This window comes from Bufo bufo, chromosome 6, assembly GCF_905171765.1.
Source record: "Bufo bufo chromosome 6, aBufBuf1.1, whole genome shotgun sequence".
Lineage (NCBI taxonomy): Eukaryota > Metazoa > Chordata > Amphibia > Anura > Bufonidae > Bufo > Bufo bufo.
This window is the reverse complement of record NC_053394.1, coordinates 189,627,108-189,646,794: the sequence shown is the minus strand read 5'-3', so window position 1 is coordinate 189,646,794 and position 19,687 is coordinate 189,627,108. Positions and strand designations below refer to the sequence as shown.

General features: G+C 44.6%; 1 protein-coding gene across 3 annotated transcripts in view; it reads left to right on the top strand.

The window, feature by feature from the left end:
- Positions 1-19,687, top strand: part of PATL1 (PAT1 homolog 1, processing body mRNA decay factor) — a 381,191-nt gene that overhangs the window by 353,167 nt on the left and 8,337 nt on the right. For all 3 annotated transcript variants that reach the window (XM_040435048.1, XM_040435047.1, XM_040435046.1), the window contains 2 exons: positions 9,627-9,715; positions 12,281-12,430. In XM_040435048.1, coding sequence (XP_040290982.1) covers positions 9,627-9,715; positions 12,281-12,430 — 239 coding nt within the window. The remainder of the gene's footprint in view (positions 1-9,626; positions 9,716-12,280; positions 12,431-19,687) is intronic.

Below are 19,687 nucleotides of genomic sequence, written 5' to 3'. Positions count from 1 at the left end.
GCATGTATTGAGCATGATGTTGCTAGTTCTGTCAGCTGTGAGTGCAAGAGACGCTTTCAGAATAGGAAACCATGCAAAAAGAGATGCGCATATGGCTAGGACCGCCAAACAGACAGTGGATACTCACTTGTGTGTGTTGTGGAGTAAGCTAAGGGTATTTTCACACTTGCCACAGAGGATACCGGCAGGCAGTTTTGTCACCGGAACTGTCTGCCTGATCCACTCAAACGCATGCAAACTGATGGCATTTGTCAGACGGATCCGGATCCTGATCCGTATGACAAATGCATTGAAATGCTGGATCCCTCCAGTGTCATCCGGAAAAAACGGATCCAGCATTTTTATTTTTTTTCACATTTTTTGCAGTCTGAGCATGCGCAGACCGCAATGCCAGATCTGTTTTGCCGGAACACTCGAGGCCGGATCCGGCATTAATGCATTTCAATGGGAAAAAATTGCATTCCGGCAAGTGTTCAGAAATTTTGGACGGAGATAAAACCGCAGCATGCTGCGGTATTATCTCCGTCCTGAAAAGTCAAAAAGACTGAACTGAAGACATCCTGATGCATCCTGAACGGAATGCTCTCCATTCAGAATGCATTAGGATAAAACTGATCAGTTCTTTTCCCCTCACCCATGCGACCAGGACCTCCCATCCAGAACAGGAAACCTGACTAGATAAAAAAGGTTCACACCCCCACCACACCTCAGTTCAGCTTTCCGTCCTCCGGATAGGAGGTACCTAAGGAGTTCCCTCTAATTTATGGTTCTCACCTTGATGGCTGGGGAAGGTCCGGGTCTACTATACCGTAACGGGACCTATCCCTGGCGGCATAAGTCTCCCATTGGAGCCGTCGCCTAAGTCTGCCCTTCAGCCTGCCTCCTCCCAAGCCTCTTAGGGAGTCACTGTGGCCGTGTTCAAGTGGCTCCCAGTCTATGGCAGTGGCTGTGCCGGTGTCCCATTCCAAGATGGCGGTCGCGCCAATCCCGTCAAACCCTCGAGGCCCACAAGCCCGGTATTGGACCTGAGGAGGGGGAAAGATTGACACTACGCCTTGGTGAGACTGATCATCTACTAATTCCCCTTTATTTCTGGGTGTTGTATGCTTTTTCATAGGTTGTTAAAGTTCCTAAGAAAGCTTCTGGCAAATCCAAACATGGATGTGAAGTGCCCTTGTCTTCTACATATGTTAAACCACTATGTCAATCATGTTTTGATAAGCTAGTGATGGAAGAGTCCCATAGCTTTTCAAAATCAATTAAAGCCTTCGTTCATTCGGAAGTTAAATCTTTAAATAAAATCCTTCGAGCGAGGCTGGCAAAAATCACCAGAGAGACAGGCCTATAACTAGGGCCCTGACTCTGCTGCTTCTGGAATAAATGAAGACCTAGAATCAGGCCAGGATTTGTCCTCTGATTATATATCTTCTGATGAAGATACAGCAGGGAAGTCTCATTTTCCCCCAGAAGATGTAGAGCCCTTATTAAAGGCCGTAAAAACTACTATGCAATTGGAGGACGTTAAAGAAACAAAAACTATCGCTGACCAGGCCTTTGAGGGTCTAGGCCCAAAACGCCATAGATTTTTTCCATTCACAAGCACATTGAAGCATTAATTAAAAAGGAGTGGAAAAATCCAGACAGTTTTTTTTTTTATTATTCCAAATTCTGTCAAGCGTAAATACCCATTTGAGGAATCAGTTTCTAATGTTTGGGACAGAGCTCCTTCTGTAGATTCTCCGGTTGCAAAAATCGCCAAGAGATCAGACCTTTCCTTCGAAGATTTAGGCTGTTTAGGAGACCTCTTAGACAAGAAGGCGGATGTTTATCTAAGACTATCATGGGAATGTGCCTCGACAAGTCTCAGACCAGCTATTGCGGCCTCGTGGGTATCTAGGTCTTTAAGAATATGGTTGGGGCAGTTAGAATCTCACATCAGAGACAAAACACCAGGAGAAGATTTACTGGCCTCTCTACCTACCTTACACAAAGCGGCAGATTTCTTGGCAGACGCCTCAACGGATGCAGTTTGGTTCTCTGCCCCAGCAGCGGCCATGTCAAATGCAGCTAGATTTTTTGGTCCCCCAAAAGAATCCCTTTTTTTGCAAATGTAAGACTAGGCTTTAAAGGGCAGAGGGGTAAGCAGTAGTAGAAGTGAAAGAGAGGAAGTCTGGGGATTTTCTGTTCAGAACCCAAGACAATAAACCCAAAGACAAATCTCAATGACGCCAGAAGTCAGGGGGGAGGAAGATTGTCTGGCTTCCAGCCTGGAAATCAGTGTCCCAAAACAAATGGATTTTAAACTTGATAGAAAACTGATTCCGGCTGGAGTTCCTTTTTCGTCCAGTCTGCTCCAAAAATCGGGAAAGAGTGGAGGCATTACAATCGGAAGTTCTTACTCTTTTACACAAGGGAGTAGTTTGCCCAGTTCCTATAAGGGCCCAGTTCTATTTCTCTTGGTTTCTGGTAAAAAAGCCAAATGGATCATTCAGGGTTATCCTAAATCTAAAAAAGCTGAACAAATCCCTAGTGTACAAAAAAATTCAGGATGAAGACAATAAAATCTACGGTGAATCTTCTCTTCCAGAGTTGCTGGATTGCAACTATGGACCTAGAGGACGCATAATATCATGTCCCAATTCATCCCTCATCACAAAAGTTTTTAAGAACAGCGGTATGGGTTCTGGGGGAATTATTACATCTCCAGTACAGAGCTTTTCCCTTCCGTGTGTCACAGGCACCAAGGGTCTTCACCAAGGTGATAGCAGAGGTGGCAGCCTTTCTAAGACAGTCAGGCATTTTTCTAATCCCCTACCTGGCCGATTTTTTTTGATTTAATTTTTTTTATTCCCCCCTTCCCCAGTCAAAAGAAGGAAAAAGATATCAAGTTCCTTTGCTCTACACTAGAAGTTATATTCTTGTCTACAAAAGAGCTTTCTTTCACCACAAAGAAAGGAAACAATTCTAGAATTGATACTGTCAATTTTCCTGGCCTATTGATGTACTTTCAGAGAAGCGATGGCGGTACTGGGACAAATTACATCTGCAATCCCGGCAGTTCCATATGCACAGATCGCTAATATCCTGAGGTGGTGGGATGGTTTCCAGTATTCTTTAGATCAGAAGTTCCATGTATCCTCAAAAGCAAGGCACTGTCTGACGTGGTGGATGATACCAGAACACCTCTCTGCAGGTGTCCCATGGAGATTCCCAGATCAAACCATCGTGACCACTGATGCCAGTCCTTGGGGCTGGGGTACCCAATCCCAGAGCAGGTATTCGCAGGGAAGGTGGGACCTGAATACAAGAAAGGAATCCTCCAATTTCAAGGAATTAAAAGCAGTAAAATGGCTCTGACGACAGCACTTCCGGAAGTAAGGAACAAAAAGATAATCCTTTATTCGGACAATACAATAGTAGTGTCCTATATAAACCGTCAGGAGATTTTTTATTTAGCAGAGTCAAGGATGCTCTTCTTTTCAGCAATTCACTTGAAGGGAAAGGAAAATACTGTAGCAGACTTCTTCAGTCGAGTTTCAGTAAAACTGGGAGACTGGTGCCTGAACAAAGAATTTTTTTTCCAGATAGTCCAGAAGTATGGTCTGCCTACAGTAGACCTGTTTGCCTCCTGAGCCAACAGGAAGGTAGAAAGATTTTTTCCCCTAAACCACTTAGACAGCCCATCAGCAGTGGACGGATTAGCACAGGACTGGAGTCTAGAGTTGGGGTTTGCCTTCCCTCCATTTTGTTTAATCCCTCAAGATAGAGAGAGAAGGAGCTTGAGTCATCTTAATAGCCCCAAAGTGGCCCAAGAGTTCCTGGTACTCGAGTCTCCTGAAATTGTCAACTCAACCGCCCTGGACTCTGCAATTGAGGGAAAATCATCTTTTCCAGGGCCCGCTACTTCACCCCAATCCAGAAGTCCTTTACCATGGAGGTTGAAAGGGAAATCTGGTCAGGAAGGGGTTTGTCAAATAAAATGGTCTCAACAATACTAAAAAGTAGAAAGGAAGTGACCACTAAGAAATATATAAAGGTTTGGAATGTTTTTTCTACCTCCTTAGGTTATAGTCCAGATCCTCTTAAGTCTCCAGAAATTCCAAAAGTATGAGTTTCTACTGGCAGGCCTGGGCAGACACCTTAAAGCCTCAACTTTGAAGGTTCAGGTAGCTGCCCTAAGTTACTTTTTTGATTTCAGGTTAGCAGAACATCCTTGGATAAGGAGATTTTTATCAGCTGCTTCTAGGTCTGAGCCATCCCTCAGATCCTTGTCCCCTCCCTGGGATCTAAATACAGTTCTTACGGCTCTATCCCAGAGACCGTTTGAACCTTTAAGTGACATATCAATTAAGATTCTCTCTTGTAAATTGGCCTTCCTTCTTGCTATAACCTCGGCCAGAAGGGTTTCTGAAATACAAGCTTTTTCTGCATTCCCTCCCTACTCTGCCATCCTAGAAGACAAGGTTATCATCAGGCCCATCCCTTTTCAGCCAAAGGTGGTTTCAGATTTCCACATAAATCAGGATGTGATTCTTCTGTCCTTTTGCACTAACCCAGCCAATGCATTAGAAGAGAGATTCCATTGCTTGGATGTCAGAAGGTGTCTACTTTTTTACTTCGATTCCACTGCTCCTTGGAGGATAGATGAAAACCTCCTTATTCAGTTCCAGGGAAAGTGCAGGGGCCATAAAGTCTCATCTATTGTAATAGCTAGATGGGTTAAGAATGCTATTTCAATGGCCTATTCTTTTCTTGACCTTCCCCCTCCAACAGGGTTTGGAGCTCATTCTACCAGGGCAGTAGCTACCTCGTGGGTAGAAAGGGCTGAGGCTTCATTTGTTCAGATCTGTAGAGCGGCTACTTGGAGTTCTCCCCACACTTTTTTCAAACATTATAGGTTGCATCTCAATTCTGATACGGCCTTTGGGAGAAAAGTGCTTCAGGTCGTAGTCCCCGTCCCCCCTAGTTTTTTTTACTTATATTTTATTCTCGCATGGGTGCCGTCATGGGTGAGGGGAAAACAAAAATTGGTCTTACCTTTAATTGGTTTTTTTTAAACCCATGACGACACCCCTAGTTTCCCTCCCTTTTTTTTGTTTAAAAAATTATAAATTTTTTTTAGAGATATATGTATATGAACCTAATATATATATATACCATTTACAGTTCCCCTGGTGGAGTTACTAAATTTGTTTTCTACTTTTGTGCTTTCTTCTTTGCTTTGGTGTCGGCACGCCTCCGGAGTTCGGTTTATTATAATCACTGAGGTGTGGTGGGGGTGTGAACCTTTTTATCTCGGCAGGTTTCCTGTCCTGGATGGGAGGTCCTGGTCGCATAGGTGCCGTCATGGGTTTCAAGAAAAACAATTGCCAGTAAGAGCCATTATTGTTTTCCGGTATTGAGCCTCTAGGACGGAACTCCATGCCGGAAAAGAATAACGCTAGTGTGAAAGTACCCTAAGCCTATAATGTCCACCACGGGATGCTGCATACTCATTGTTTTCAGCCACCTGGAGCAGGCTGAACATAAACCAGGGCGAATGAGGAATCTAAGCGGCGCTGCGTGTATCTGTGGATCAAAATCCTAAAGAGAGCTGTGTAAAATACTCTGCAATAAAATACCTCTTAGGCCACCTGAACATGTTGTGGAATACATGTGGTATTTCCAAGTGTACACTGTGGATTTTTTCTGTGCGGAAATTGACCTGCTATGAGGATTTCCAAATCCGCAGCATGTCGAGTATGTTTGTGGTTTTAGCTGTGGATTTCACCCTTTTCCAATGAAGGGTGAGATCTGCTGCAAAACCTAATCAAATCCACGCCCAAAAAAACTGTTAGAAATTGTGGATATTGTGCATAAGTGCAAATAAATCCTCATGGAAATAAGTGCGGATCCAATGTGCGTTCATCTGCAGTTGTGTGCATGCAACCTTTCATCCACCGATTAAGTGCAGAGCTGTCTGGATTCCGCACTAGCCCTAAAGTTGTTGTCGATTATTATTGATTTGCAAATCTGACATGTCACTTTATGTGGTGATAACTTTAAACCGCTTTTACGTATCCAAGCCATTCTGAGATTGTTTTCTCGTCACATATTTATTGAGCTTCATGATAGTGGTAAATAGGAGTGAAAATATTTCATTTTTATTTATAAAAAAATATATATATATATATTTACAATTTTTTTTGAAAAAGTTGCTATTTTCAAAATTTCAATTTCTCTGCTCTTAAAACAAATAGTGATACCTCCTAAAATAGTTATTACCGTATTTTTCGCCCTATAAGACGCACCGGCCCATAAGACTCACCTAGGTTTTTGGGGAGGAAAATAAGAAAAAAATAATCTGTGGATGACGGACACTGTTATGGGGGGATCTGTGGATGACGGACACTGTTATGGGGGGATCTGTGGATGACGGACACTGTTATGGGGGGATCTGTGGATGACGGACACTGTTATGGGGGGATCTGTGGATGACGGACACTGTTATGGGGGGATCTGTGGATGACGGACACTGTTATGGGGGGATCTGTGGATGACGGACACTGTTATGGGGGGATGTGTGGATGACGGACACTGTTATGGGGGGATCTGTGGATGACGGACACTGTTATGGGGGGATCTGTGGATGACGGACACTGTTATGGGGGGATCTGTGGATGACGGACACTGTTATGGGGGGATCTGTGGATGACGGACACTGTTATGGGGGGATCTGTGGATGACGGACACTGTATGGGGGGATCTGTGGATGACGGACACTTATGGGGGGATCTGTGGATGACGGACACTTATGGGGGGATCTGTGGATGACGGACACTTATGGGGGGATCTGTGGATGACGGACACTTATGGGGGGATCTGTGGATGACGGACACTTATGGGGGGATCTGTGGATGACGGACACTTATGGGGGGATCTGTGGATGACGGACACTGTTACAGGGGGGGATCTGTGGCTGGCACTGTTACGGGGGGGATCTGTGGATGACACTGTTATATATGTGCCATCCACAGACCCCCCACCCCATAACAGTGCCATCCACAGTGCCCCCCCAGCCCATAACAGTGCCATCCACAGACCCCCACCCCTTAACTGTGCCATCCACAGATTCCGTGTGCTCCACAGACCCCCCCCCCCCCTAGTATACAAATATAAAATGTATTATTGAATTAAAAGTTATTAAACATGCCCCCCTCACTCCTAATAGTACCGTATATCCGAATTTCTTCTGTATAATGCCGGGCGGCCGGCGCGTCACTCACTGACGTCACTTGTCTGCGCCGCCTGCTTCATTCATAAAGCAGGCGGCGCAGGCACGTGACATCAGGGAGTTACGCTGCCGCCCGCCCGGCCTGCCTGCCGGCATTATACAGAAGAAATTAGGATATACGGTACTATTAGGAGTGAGGGGGGCATGTTTAATAACTTTTAATTCAATAATACATTTTATATTAGAATACCGGAGCGGTGGGGCGGGGCTATAGTACAGTGACCGCACCGCCCCACCGCTATTGCCGGCCTCCAGCTCCTCCTCTCAGTCCCTCCCCCCGGCCGCCGCTCCGTACATCCAGCAATGTTAAACTGACAGCATTCGCCCCATAAGACGCAGGGGCATTTTCCTCCCATTTTTGGGGAGGAAAAAGTGCGTCTTATGGGGCGAAAAATACGGTACTTTACATTTCCCATATGTCTGCTTCATGTTTGGATCATTTTGTAAATTACATTTTCTTTTATTGGGACGTTAGAAGGAATAGAAATTTAGAAGAAAATCTTCGAATTTTTAAGAAATTTTCCAAAACCCAATTTTTAAGGACCAGTTAAGGTCCTTAAATAATAGAAACTACCCATAAATTGCCTAATTTTAGAAACTACACCCCTTAAGGTATTCAAAACTGATTTTACAAACTTTGTTAACCCTTTAGGTGTTCCACAAGAATTAAAGAAAAATTTAGATGAAGTTTCAGAATTTCACTTTTTGGGCAGATTTTCCATTTGAATCCATTTTTTTCCAGTAACAAAGCAAGGGTTAACATCCAAACAAAACTCAATATTACCCTGCTTCTGTAGTTTACAGAAACACCCCATAAGTGGTCGTAAACTGCTGTACGGGCACACTGCAGGTCGCAAAAGGAAAGGAACGCCATATGGTTTTTGGAGGGCAGATTTCACTGGGATAATTTTACGTTGCTATGTCACATTTGAAGACCTCCAAAAAAGTGACCCTATTTTGGAAACTACGGGATAAGGTGGCAGTTTTGTTGGTACTATTTTAGGATACATATGATTTTTGGTTGCTCTATATTACATCACATATTGCGGGTAAGGTACCAAAAAATAGCTGTTTTGGCACTGTTTTTGTTTTTTTACAATGTTCATCTGACAGGTTAGATCATGTGCTATTTTTATAGAGCAGGTTGTTACGGACGCGACGATACCAAATATGACTTTTTGGTTGTTTTACATAATAAAGCATTTTTGAAAAAAAATATTTTTAGTTTTAGTGTCTCCATAGTCTGAAAGCCATAGGTAATAATTTTTTTTTTTTTTTGGCGGGGGCTCATTTTTTTCGGTATGTGATGGTTTGATTAGTGCTATTTTATGGTGTATATGACTTTTTGAGCGCTTGGTATTCCACTTTTTGTGATGAAAGGTGAAAAAAAATTGCTTTTTTGACAGTTTTTTTTTATTTTATTTTTTACGGTGTTCACCTGAAGAGTTAGATCATGTGATAATTTTATACAGTAGGTCGTGACGATACCGAATGTTTACTTTTTTTTAAACAAAAAAAAAAACGTTTTCTGAGAGCCATAGTTTTTTTTTATTTTTTGGGCCATTGTTTTAGGGGCTAATTTTTTTTGCCGGATGAGATGACTGTTTATTGGGTACTATTTTGGGGTGTGTACGACTTTTTGATCGCTTGGTGTTGCACTTTTTGTGATGTAAAGTGACAAAAAAATTGTTGTTTTAGCACAGTTTTTATTTTCCTTTTTCTACGGCGTTTAGGTGAGTGGGTGGATCATGTGATATTTTTATAGAACCTATCGTTACGGATGCAGCAATACTCAATATGTGTGGTTTCCTTTCATTTTATTTTTTTTTATTTATTTATGTTTTTTTTTTTTGTTTTTTTTTACTAGAAAATGTATTTTTATTAAGAAAAACCCATTTATTTATTTTTTCATATTTTTATTTTTTGTCCCATTCTGGGACTTCAACTTCTGGGGTCTAATCCCCTCTGCAATGCATTACAATACATCCGGTATTGTAATGCATTGACTGTCCGCTTTTATGCTGACAGCCTGCGTGTGAGACCCAACCTAAGGGCTGGGTCTCACAGGCTTCCGTAGGAGGCAAGCTCTGATACCTATGGAAGGCATCAGGCTTGCCTTCTCTGTCAACGGGTCCCCGCCACTGCAGCACGGGGTCCCGGCGGAGATCCATGCCGCGGTCAGCTTTAACTGCGGGTCCGTGCTGCTGATCAGGCGGATGCAGCTCCTGCACCCGCCTTATCAGCCCGCCGTACATGTATGGCGCTGGTCCTTAAGTCACGTCCAGACTTCTTTCTGGAGTTTTATTATTTATTGTGGCATTAAAACCAGTTGTTTCTACCATTTTCCCCACAGCTCGGCCTGACCCTTCTATGCCAGATTCTTGAGCGAGGTGAAGAGTTAATGAGTTCTGAATGCCCTACTGCACCAAAGCAATCTCTTTGGTATGTTTGTTTTGTACTGTGTTTTTGTATTATTTTTTGCATATGTTTCACATGTAATTTAGAAGCATACTTTTTAGGTAATAAATAAATAAATTTTAGCAAGAAATAATAAAACTGTTTGACAAGTCACAAATAGGGTTCAAACCACCTCTGCACAAAGAAACTTTTATATATTGGCCAATTTTGGTTTTAAAGGGGTTATCCAACCGCAAAAATGCCCCCCAAATGCCCGGTCCCCTCACACAGATTGTACTTGCCTTGCTCTCACCTGCGTCGCTTCTGCTGCCCACACAGGCGCTACTGCATCTCCAACATCCGATCAAAACATCCGTCGAGGGAAGGGGGTGCAGCCAATAGCAGGTCACGACAGGAACGAGCCTCCTAGCAAGTGATCAGTTACACACACACACACACACACACACACACACTTCAAAATGGTATCACTGAAAAAGCGCAGAAAGTTTTTTTTTTCAAGGTTTTGTATTGCTTTCAGTATTAAGTGTGGTATCGTTTTAATAATACTGACCTGGAGAATTAAGGTAACGGGTCAATTTTACGGCATAGTGAGCACCTTAACAAAGAAACTGGCAGAGTTGTGTTTTTTTTGTTTTTTTTCCAATTCCACTCCATTTGGAATTTTTCCCGCTTCCCACTACATTGTATTCAACTGTAAATTTAGCCATTAGAAACTTGTCCCTCAAAAAATAGATCCTCATAAGGGTATGTGAATGGAAAAATAAAAGTTATGACTGGGAAGGCAGGGAGTGAAAAATGAATAAGCAAAAACTGAAAATCACCCGGTCCTCTAAGAGTTAACTGTTTTGCCGGAGTCCAGCTCCAGCACAAAGGGAAAGGGGGCGGGGTCTACTGTAGCTGCTTATATCTCTGGATTGGTAGCAGCTACCAATTTCCTGGTCAGCAGGAGATTTTGCTGTTAGAAATCAAGTCAGGAATAAATGTGGTAACTGCTTTTATTTTCACTTTCAGCTGCATTCACTGCATCCGGATTTCTAACTGCAATATCTTCCCATGAAGATAAAGCCTCATTCACATATCAGTGTTTTGATCAGTGATTTCCATCAGTGAGTGTGAGCCAAAACCAGGATTGGAGCCTCCATAGAGAAGTATTAATGGAAAGATCTGCACATGTTCTGTGTTTAGAGCCGCACCTCATTTTGGCTCAAAACCAGTGGTGGAAATCACTGACCAAAACACTGTTGTGTAAATGAGGCATAATGCTGTGATTCTAGTACAGTCTGGAGGAGGAGAGGGAGCAGTTGCAGAGCTGACAGCCTGCAGGAGGATAGGAAAAATATATAGAAATGTGGCATGATCATTGTACTGACCCACATACTAAAATTGTTAGTCATACCACACATTGAATGCTGAAAATACATTCCACAAAATAATGTAAAAATTGCTGTATCTTTCCCATCTAAAATCAAATATGAAAAATTATTTAATACACTATATATACCTCAAAATGGTTTATAAACTACAACTCATCTAGAAAAAAAATTACTGGTCCTTAAGGCTAAAATAAAAGGGTTTCTGGCACCGCCCCGCCCCCCCCAAAAGTCATTTTTCATTTTTGGGCTAATTAAAATCCTTATTGTGCGATTACTCAATATATAGTGCTCTTACCCTTATCTGTTTTCTAGTTTCTTTAAAAACTGCACTTTTATAATATGTTAATTACCTTGCTACCAGCAAGTAGGGCGGTTACTTGCTGGTAGCCGCCGCATCCTCCTTTAAAAAAAACGCCCCCTCCTCTTGTTGATTGACAGGGCCAGCGAGCGCTCTCCTCCTCTGGCTGGCTCTGTCTGCGTTCTAAATCTCGCGCCTGAGCCGTACCGATCTTCAGTCGGCGCAGGCGCACTGATAGGAGGACGCTCGCTCGGCCGCTCCTTCCTCAGTGCGCCTGCGCCGATGATGTCACATCTACACCCGGCGCAGGCGCACTGAGGAAGGAGTGGCCGAGCGAGCGTCCTCCTATCAGTGCGCCTGCGCCGACTGAAGACCGGTATGGCGCAGGCGCGAGATTTAGAACACAGACAGGGCCAGCCAGAGGAGGAGAGCGCTCGTTGGCCATGTCAATCAACAAAAGGAGGGGGTGTTTTTTGGAAAAAAGGATGCGGCGGCTACCAGCATGTAACCGCCCTACTTGCTGGTAGCCAGGTAATTAACATATTATAAAAGTGCAGTTTTTAAAGAAACTAGAAAACAGATAAGGGTAAGAGCACTATATATTGAATAATCGCACAATAAGGATTTTAATTAGCCCAAAAATGACTTTTGGGGGTGAAAGAAGCCCTTTAATTATGTCACTAAGGGATTAAAAATGCAATTGTGTCCCATGAGTTGTGCACCAACAAGATTTACTTCAGACACACATTAAAAATCTAAAATAAAAAAGTGACATTTTTGGGAGGGTTTTTGCTATTTTAATCAGACTTTGCGAAGGTTAAGAAAATATCTAGACCTTTTTTTACCATGTATAAAGTATGTAATTATACATACACATGCTGTTTTACATGTTTTTAACACTTTTCTGCTGTCATTTAGGACACCTCTGGTTGCACAAGTTGCTCATTGCTTTTTGCCGATTCAAGCAAACTCCCTGCCCCAACTCCTATGCTCCCCAGTCACAGCTCTGCTCCACTTTTCACGGTACCTCAATGAACAGAGTCTCGGCAAACTACGGTCAAAGTTCAGGTGAATATGAATTAATACAACTGCTGTACAAAGCCATATTATGCCACTCTGAAACCAACTTAGGTTTCTACCTAAATGTATCTTTTACTAAGGCTATAGAGATAAGATATAGGCTAAGGGATAGAGATGAGCAAATCAATTCTTCTTATCCTGTGGGAGACTGTCCCCGTAGGTGAAGAAGTGTCTACCTGACACAATTTCCTGCCTGTAATATTGAAATACCCTTGCACTCTCTTGGGTATGATGCAAGTAAAATAACTTTTATTGTAAATCCTCCATTAAATCAAATGCAATGATATAATGACATTGAGCTCACACGTGACTTTCAGTTCTGACGTTTCGGTCCTGGAATCGGACCTTGGTCACAGTGTCACTACAGGGGGAGATTAAATAAACCAACATAAATTCATCGAAAATATATATAGGTCTAGAGGGATTAATATATGACCAAACAATGTATAGTGAGGAGAGGTGCAAGGATGCCATAATTATGAGCATTTTGGTCTATCTGCTAGTTCAGGGATCAGCAACCTTCGGCACTCCAGCTGTTGTGAAACTACAATTCCCAGCATGCTTCATTCATTTCTATGAGAGTTCTTAGAAGAGCAGAACAAGTATGCATGCTGGGAGTTGTAGTTTCACAACAGCTGGAGTGCCGGAGGTTGCCTACCCCTGTGCTAGTTAGATGGTGCCAGGTGGCTATAATGTAGGGATGTGATTGATGCTTGTCTACACATATACTCACTATTGCAACCCTAGAAGTAAAGCTTCAGGGGTGTAGAGACTATAGTAAATTAAAATAGCATAAGGTTATCTATGAAAAAGGGATAGGTCTAAGGAAACTATGTACCTTAGACATACTTAAGCTGGGGAGCACCCCAGTGTCGCCTTGCACACTTACCAAGAGGAGGATGCAGGAGAAGAGGAGGAAGACCTCAAAGAACAGCAGTGGGGTGGGCGCATGCAGTACTGATGCGTGTATTGGGACGCCATGACTGGCGTCCTATGAGTCCCAGTGCGGCTGCGTTATGGGCGAGATCGCACAAGATTACACTGTTAAACCTCATGCACACGACCGTATGTATTTTGCGGTCCGCAAAAAATACGGATGATGTCTGTGACTAATACCATGCCCCGACTGACGCCGGACGTCAACTACGTAGAGCTCACGAGATACGGTATGGTCACTGGTTACCAAGGCGTGATGTTACGCCCTCCTGGAGGAGCGGGTAAGGTCAGTCTTGGTACATTTTTCACAGACTCCTCCTGTCCACACGGGCAAACACAGGCAACAAGCTGAGAGAGCCTTTTCACTGCCCCAGTGAAACAGCGCGTTCTTAGACCGGGAAGACTGCCACCAATTTCTTGTTTGATATAAGCCCGATCCGCTTATATAGAGTAAGAAACCAACCCGCGGTCGTGTATAACTACGCCGAAACACGGACGTGGGGATTCGTGATCGAGATACAAGACAGCACAAGATAAAATTATATATTTAATCGCCTTAAGGGCTCACTAGAAATAACACTATACACACAAGGAATATATACAGTGGTCTGAGGTTACAAATACAGGTGGTATGGTACAACCAGGGTTAAGCAGAAAAAGTCAGTTTACCAGATGGATGAGTCCTTTTGAGTTGTGATGAGTTCTTAGCTGTATTCACATGGAGGGTAGTGATGTCAGCTGGTTGCAAGTCCCTCTGAACACATTGCACAACACATTCTCCTTCAGAGAAAAGACATGCCTGCTTGCTGGCACAAGCCTTTTAAATTGTAGCCGGCCCATCCTCTTCTCGCCTCTGGGAAGGATCCCCCCTCCCTGCTGATCCTGGCAGCTCAATGACCCACAAAACCCTTTAGGGTTCATAGCTCCAGACCAGAAGGTCACAGGGAGATGGTTCTGGGACCAACAGACCCGCCTGGGTTCCGGCTACAAGTAGAGTCCAAGCATGGTACCATTATTTAGTTTCTCTGTGGAGATATGTATATCTACCTTCCCTGGCCTCCCACCGCCAGACTATGACCATGTGCCTGTTTATCGTGGCCACAAGGACACAAATATGTATCCGGTTTGTGCCTGTGATGGCTGGGGAATTCATAATTCTTTATAAACCATGGGTTCCATGCTGTCTGCTAGATTTGATTGAACTAGGGAATGGACTACACCTTCTGCAGAGAGGTCTTTCCTGTTCCATTAGCTGGGTTCCTGGCTGGCTGAATGAAAGTGTGAAAAGTTGTAAACACTGGTGGACTGCTAGAGGTCCTCTGCCATCTGCTGGCTTTGAAGCAGGGCCCTCCTGTGGAGTTCACTACCTCTGCTATCTGACAGCTGCATCAGGTGCTCTAGGTGATCCTCCCATGTGGGACTGAAGACGGCAATGTCATCCAGGTACGTGGCTGCGTACTCGTCAAGTCCTTTAAGAAGCGTGTTGACCATCTGCTTAAAAGTGACAGGGGCATTCTTCATGTCGAACAGCATCACAGTGGATTCGTACAAACCAAAGGGGGTAATAAAGGCAGAGCGTTCCCGCGCCTCATGGGTCAGGGGAATCTGCCAATACCCCCGGCTCGGATCCATGATGGTCATCGATGTGTGGCATTGGGTAGGCATCGGTGACTGAGACAGCGTTGAGTCCCCTGTAGTCCACGCAGAACCGGGTGGTCCGGTCCTTCTTTGGGACGAGGACCACAGGCGATGCCCAAGCATTGTTGGATGCCTGGATGACCCCCTGCTTCAGCATCTCGTCAATCTCCTGGTGCATGTGCTGCTGCACCTCCAAGGAAACCCGATATGCTAAACGCCGGATTGGGGGTTGATCCCTGGTATCCACGTGATGGGCGGCCAACTCTGTCCTTCCGGGATTCTTGCTGAACAACTCCCGGAAGGGGTGAAGGGTGGCCCATAGCTGAGCTGTTGGCCCACCTCCACATCCTCGATGGACCCACCCGCCTTCACCAGGGCGAGCATGTCCAGGAGGGTTTCCTCCTCGCCCTCTTCTGGAAGGTTCCAGACAGGGAGGGCACATGCCTCCCTCTCCTGATGTGCCTTCATCATGTTCTTCCGCCTTCCCCGGGCGTGGTCCAGGGTGACCAGGTACGTCACGGCGTTGAGGCGCTGATGCACGAGGTACGGGCCTTCCCAGGCCGCCTGAAGCTTGTCCTGAGGTACGGAGACCAGTACCCATACCTTTTGACACACCTGGTAGGTCGTCTCACAAGCGTTCTGGTCGTACCATCACTTCTGGTCGGCCTGGGCCCGCTCCATATTATCGTGCACCAGCTGCGACAAGGCCTGCATCTTGTTTTGGAAGAGCATGACCTACTAGATGACCGACACTCCAGGGGTGGCTACATCTCCCTCCCAGGCCTCTTTCACCAGAGCCAGGGGCCCCAGCACACGTCGCCCGTACAGAAGCTCGAAGGGGAAGAACCCCGTGGAGGCCTGTGGGACCTCCCGGTAGGCAAACAGCAGATGTGGGAGGTACCGCTCCCAGTCACGCCTGTGGGAGTCGACCAACATCTTAAGCATCTGCTTTAAGGTGCCATTCAGGCCGTTGGTCTGTGGGTGGTACGGGCTGGTCACCAGATGTTGCACCTGGGTTTGCCTACAGAGGGACTCCATCAATTGCGACATGAACTCGGTCCCCCGGTCGGTGAGCATTTCCTGGGGAATGCCCACTCTGGAGAAAATCTACAGCAAGGTGGTGGCCACCTTGTTGGCCCGTATGGATGACAAGGCTACCGCCTCCGGGTACCGGGTGGTGTAGTCTACCACCGTTAATATCAAGCGTTTCCCGGAGCTGCTGGGAATGGACAGAGGTCCAATCAGATCCACTGCCACCCTCCTGAAACGCTCTTTAATTATGGGCAGCGTTACCCAGGGGGCTTCCACCGCTAGTAGTGCCTGCTTCCTCTCTGCCAAGTCGCCAGTCCAGACGGACTAAACTGGCCCTCGGACATCCTGGTTGTGGAGGAATCCTGCACTGAGGCTTTACCTCCCCCGCACTTGTCTGCCCCCTGCTTGTCCCTTCAGTAGCCACACCTGGGGACAACAGGTTCCAGCTTGCTGGCCACACCCTGGGGCCTCAGCACAGCTGGCGTGAATGACCCCCTCCCCACTGAGGGTAGAGGTACAAATTACGTCCCCCACATCCCCATCAACAGGCATGTTAGGTACATTAACAGTAGCAACAGGGGGCTTCCGGTTCCGGCGCCAGAATTAGCGGTCCCGCTTGTTAGAGCTCCGCTGCACTGGCTTGCGAAAAACTTTGCCCCCATCTAACCAGCACTGGCAAGTTTTCCCAGTACTGGGCGAAAAGGAAACACTTACAGGCACCGGACTATATGGACCGCTATATTAAACATATGGGGAGCAGAACTCGCCAAGGGAATCGACACAAATCAGCAGGCGCAACCACCCTACCACCCAAGATGGCGGATCCTGCTCCTCCGATAGATCCAGACTGTATACCTCCAGGATCGCAAGAAATCCAAGAAGATCTGGAAAACAACGAGAATATAAATGACCCTGTGAAGGTGGACTACAAGCGACTGGCTTTGGAGGTTGCAGCTAGAATCCTCCCTGATTTACAATACTCTTTAGCCAGCACCATATCTGACTCCTTATCAAATCTGCAAAAGGAACTGACAGATCATCTTAGGCGTCTAACTGAGGTGGAGGACAGAATCGCCAATCTGGAAGATGAGCAATATCACCTCGTACGCACTAATGACACCTTACTCATAGAAAATAAAAGAATAAGCGATCAATTGGATGATCTTGAGAATCGCTCCCGGCGAAATAATTTAAGGCTGGTGGGTCTACCAGAGTCTATCCCGTTACAAGACCTAAAGATCCTATGCGAAAAAGACATCCCTGAAGCGCTTAATATCTCTTCTACGTGCAAGGTGTAAAGAGCGAACAGAATTGGTGCACCTCCAGCCGTCCAAAATCGCGGAGAACTGGAATCCACCTCTCATCCAGCACTCAGACAGCGTCCCCGGCAAGTAATCACTAGATACCTGGACTTTTCCGATAAGGCTGCGATTCTTAGGGCTTATAAACTCCATCAGAGCCCACTGGAGATGAGGGGTCACCGAGTGCTAATCTTTGAAGACTTCTCGACAACGGTGTCAAAAAAGAGAAAATAATTCTCCTCCATTTGCTCTGATTTATTTCATGCGCAATTTAAATTTGCTCTGTTATTACCCACCATTTTACGGGTATACACTGCGGATGGATCTTATGTTAACGATCATTCGCCACAAGAGGCGATACAAGATGGCGCTCTTGAGGGAGAAAATTCGAGACAACGAGGATACAACCGACGCAGATCTGCATCGAACCCGTCCTCAAATGCCATACCGAGAGGAAATGAAAGTGAAGACCAGATACCCAGAGACTACCGCAAAAGGCAGAAGAATCCGGCGGAAACGTGAACTTTTTGAATGTCACATGTGGTAGCGTATGTTCGTATAGCCGTATGTTCAGATATCTGTATATCCATATATTCTTATCCACTACACTTAACACTTTTTTTCTGTTACACATCTAACTCAGATGTTATAAGGCGTCATGTTCAGCAAGAACTTTCAAATTGTATTATGACAACTTTCTTCCCAGTCAAAGCAAGTCAGAGAGATACTCCTACCAAAGTGTGTACTGTGGGAAGTTTGGGAAGAAGTGAAGTCAGCAATTTCTGTTCCAATAGGGACTTTATTTTGTTATATTGCAGTTACGTTAATGAGGTTATTTCAACATGTTGTGGGGAAACTGTCTGTCTTACGCACAAACCATTTAGCCTGCATGATAATATGAGATTGCTCCTACATAATTGTCTTAAAGAGCTTATAAAATGTTGAGGTTTATTACGTGGAATGTGAAGGGCCTGAAATCTCCACAGAAAAGATTGATGATATTGAGACATCTAAAGCGACTTGGGGCAGATATCGCTTTATTACAGGAAACGCATCTTCATGCAGAAGAATATTCTCGTTTACAAAGGCTATGGGTGGGCAGGGTTATAGGCTCGCCAGCAGAAGGGAAAAAAGGTGGGGTCTTAATTTTAATACACAAAAAGCTTGCCATATGAAGGTTCAGCACTTAGAAACTAAGGAGGGACGTTTGATACACATACTTCTCAGCTCATCGCTGGAATCTTGGAGCATATATAACGGATATGGTCCGAATTACACCAATACTGAGTTTTTTGGAGAGCTAAGGGAGATGTTACTCACAGATACGATAGCTAACAAAATCATTGCAGGGGATATGAATACGGTTATGTCACATGCAGAAGATCGCCACTTAAGCATAAACAAAACTATAGTTCCCAGACATAGAGACAAAACAATGCAGACTGTAATGTCGTGTGTGGGATTGAGCGATGTATGGCGAAACTTCAACCCAGAAGGGAGGGAGTTCACACATTTCTCCTCGCCACACAATTCTTGGTCGAAGCTTGATTATTTCCTAGTTTCAGAGGAAACATTACGGAAAACAGCTGCCATAGAAATAGAAGATTTGCTCATTTCCAATCACTCTCCAGTCATATTAGACCTTCTAGACTCAATTAAGAAAGGTAACGATTTTTTATGGAGATTTCCATCTGACTTATCCAATAATGTGCAATTCTCTGAGAAGCTCGCACACTGGTAGGTTGAATACTGGAATGCTAATTCACAAAGTGGTGATCCCCAGTTGCTCTGGAGGGCAGGAAAAGCGGTAATACGAGGCCAGATACTGGCTTATACTAGAGGCTTAAAAAAATCCATCCAAACAAAGATACAAAAATTGTCGAAAGCATTACAAAGTGCTTATACCCAGTTTTAAACATACACTTCCCCTTTAAATAAACAACAATGAGTAGCAACAAAGTCAGAATATGAAAGTTGGCTAAAACAAAGAGGAGTTTTATGGTTTGAAAAGAGAAGCCCATCTTTTCAAATTTGGGAATAAATCGGTTAAACTCCTAGCTTCATTAGCAAAGGGACAGAAATACACCTCAATGATTTCCACCCTGAAAAATTCCCAAGGGAAAACATGTCATAACCCAAAGGAGATAGTGGAAATATTAAAATACTTTTATAAATCCCTTTACACCATTAACACCCCAGATGAACAAAAGATAGATTCACATCATTATTTAACATCATTGACACGAGTTACTGAGGAAGATAGAGATATTAAACCGGTCCATTAAGGAAGAAGAAGTCCTAAATATCATACGTAACTCGAAAAATGGTAAAGCCCCAG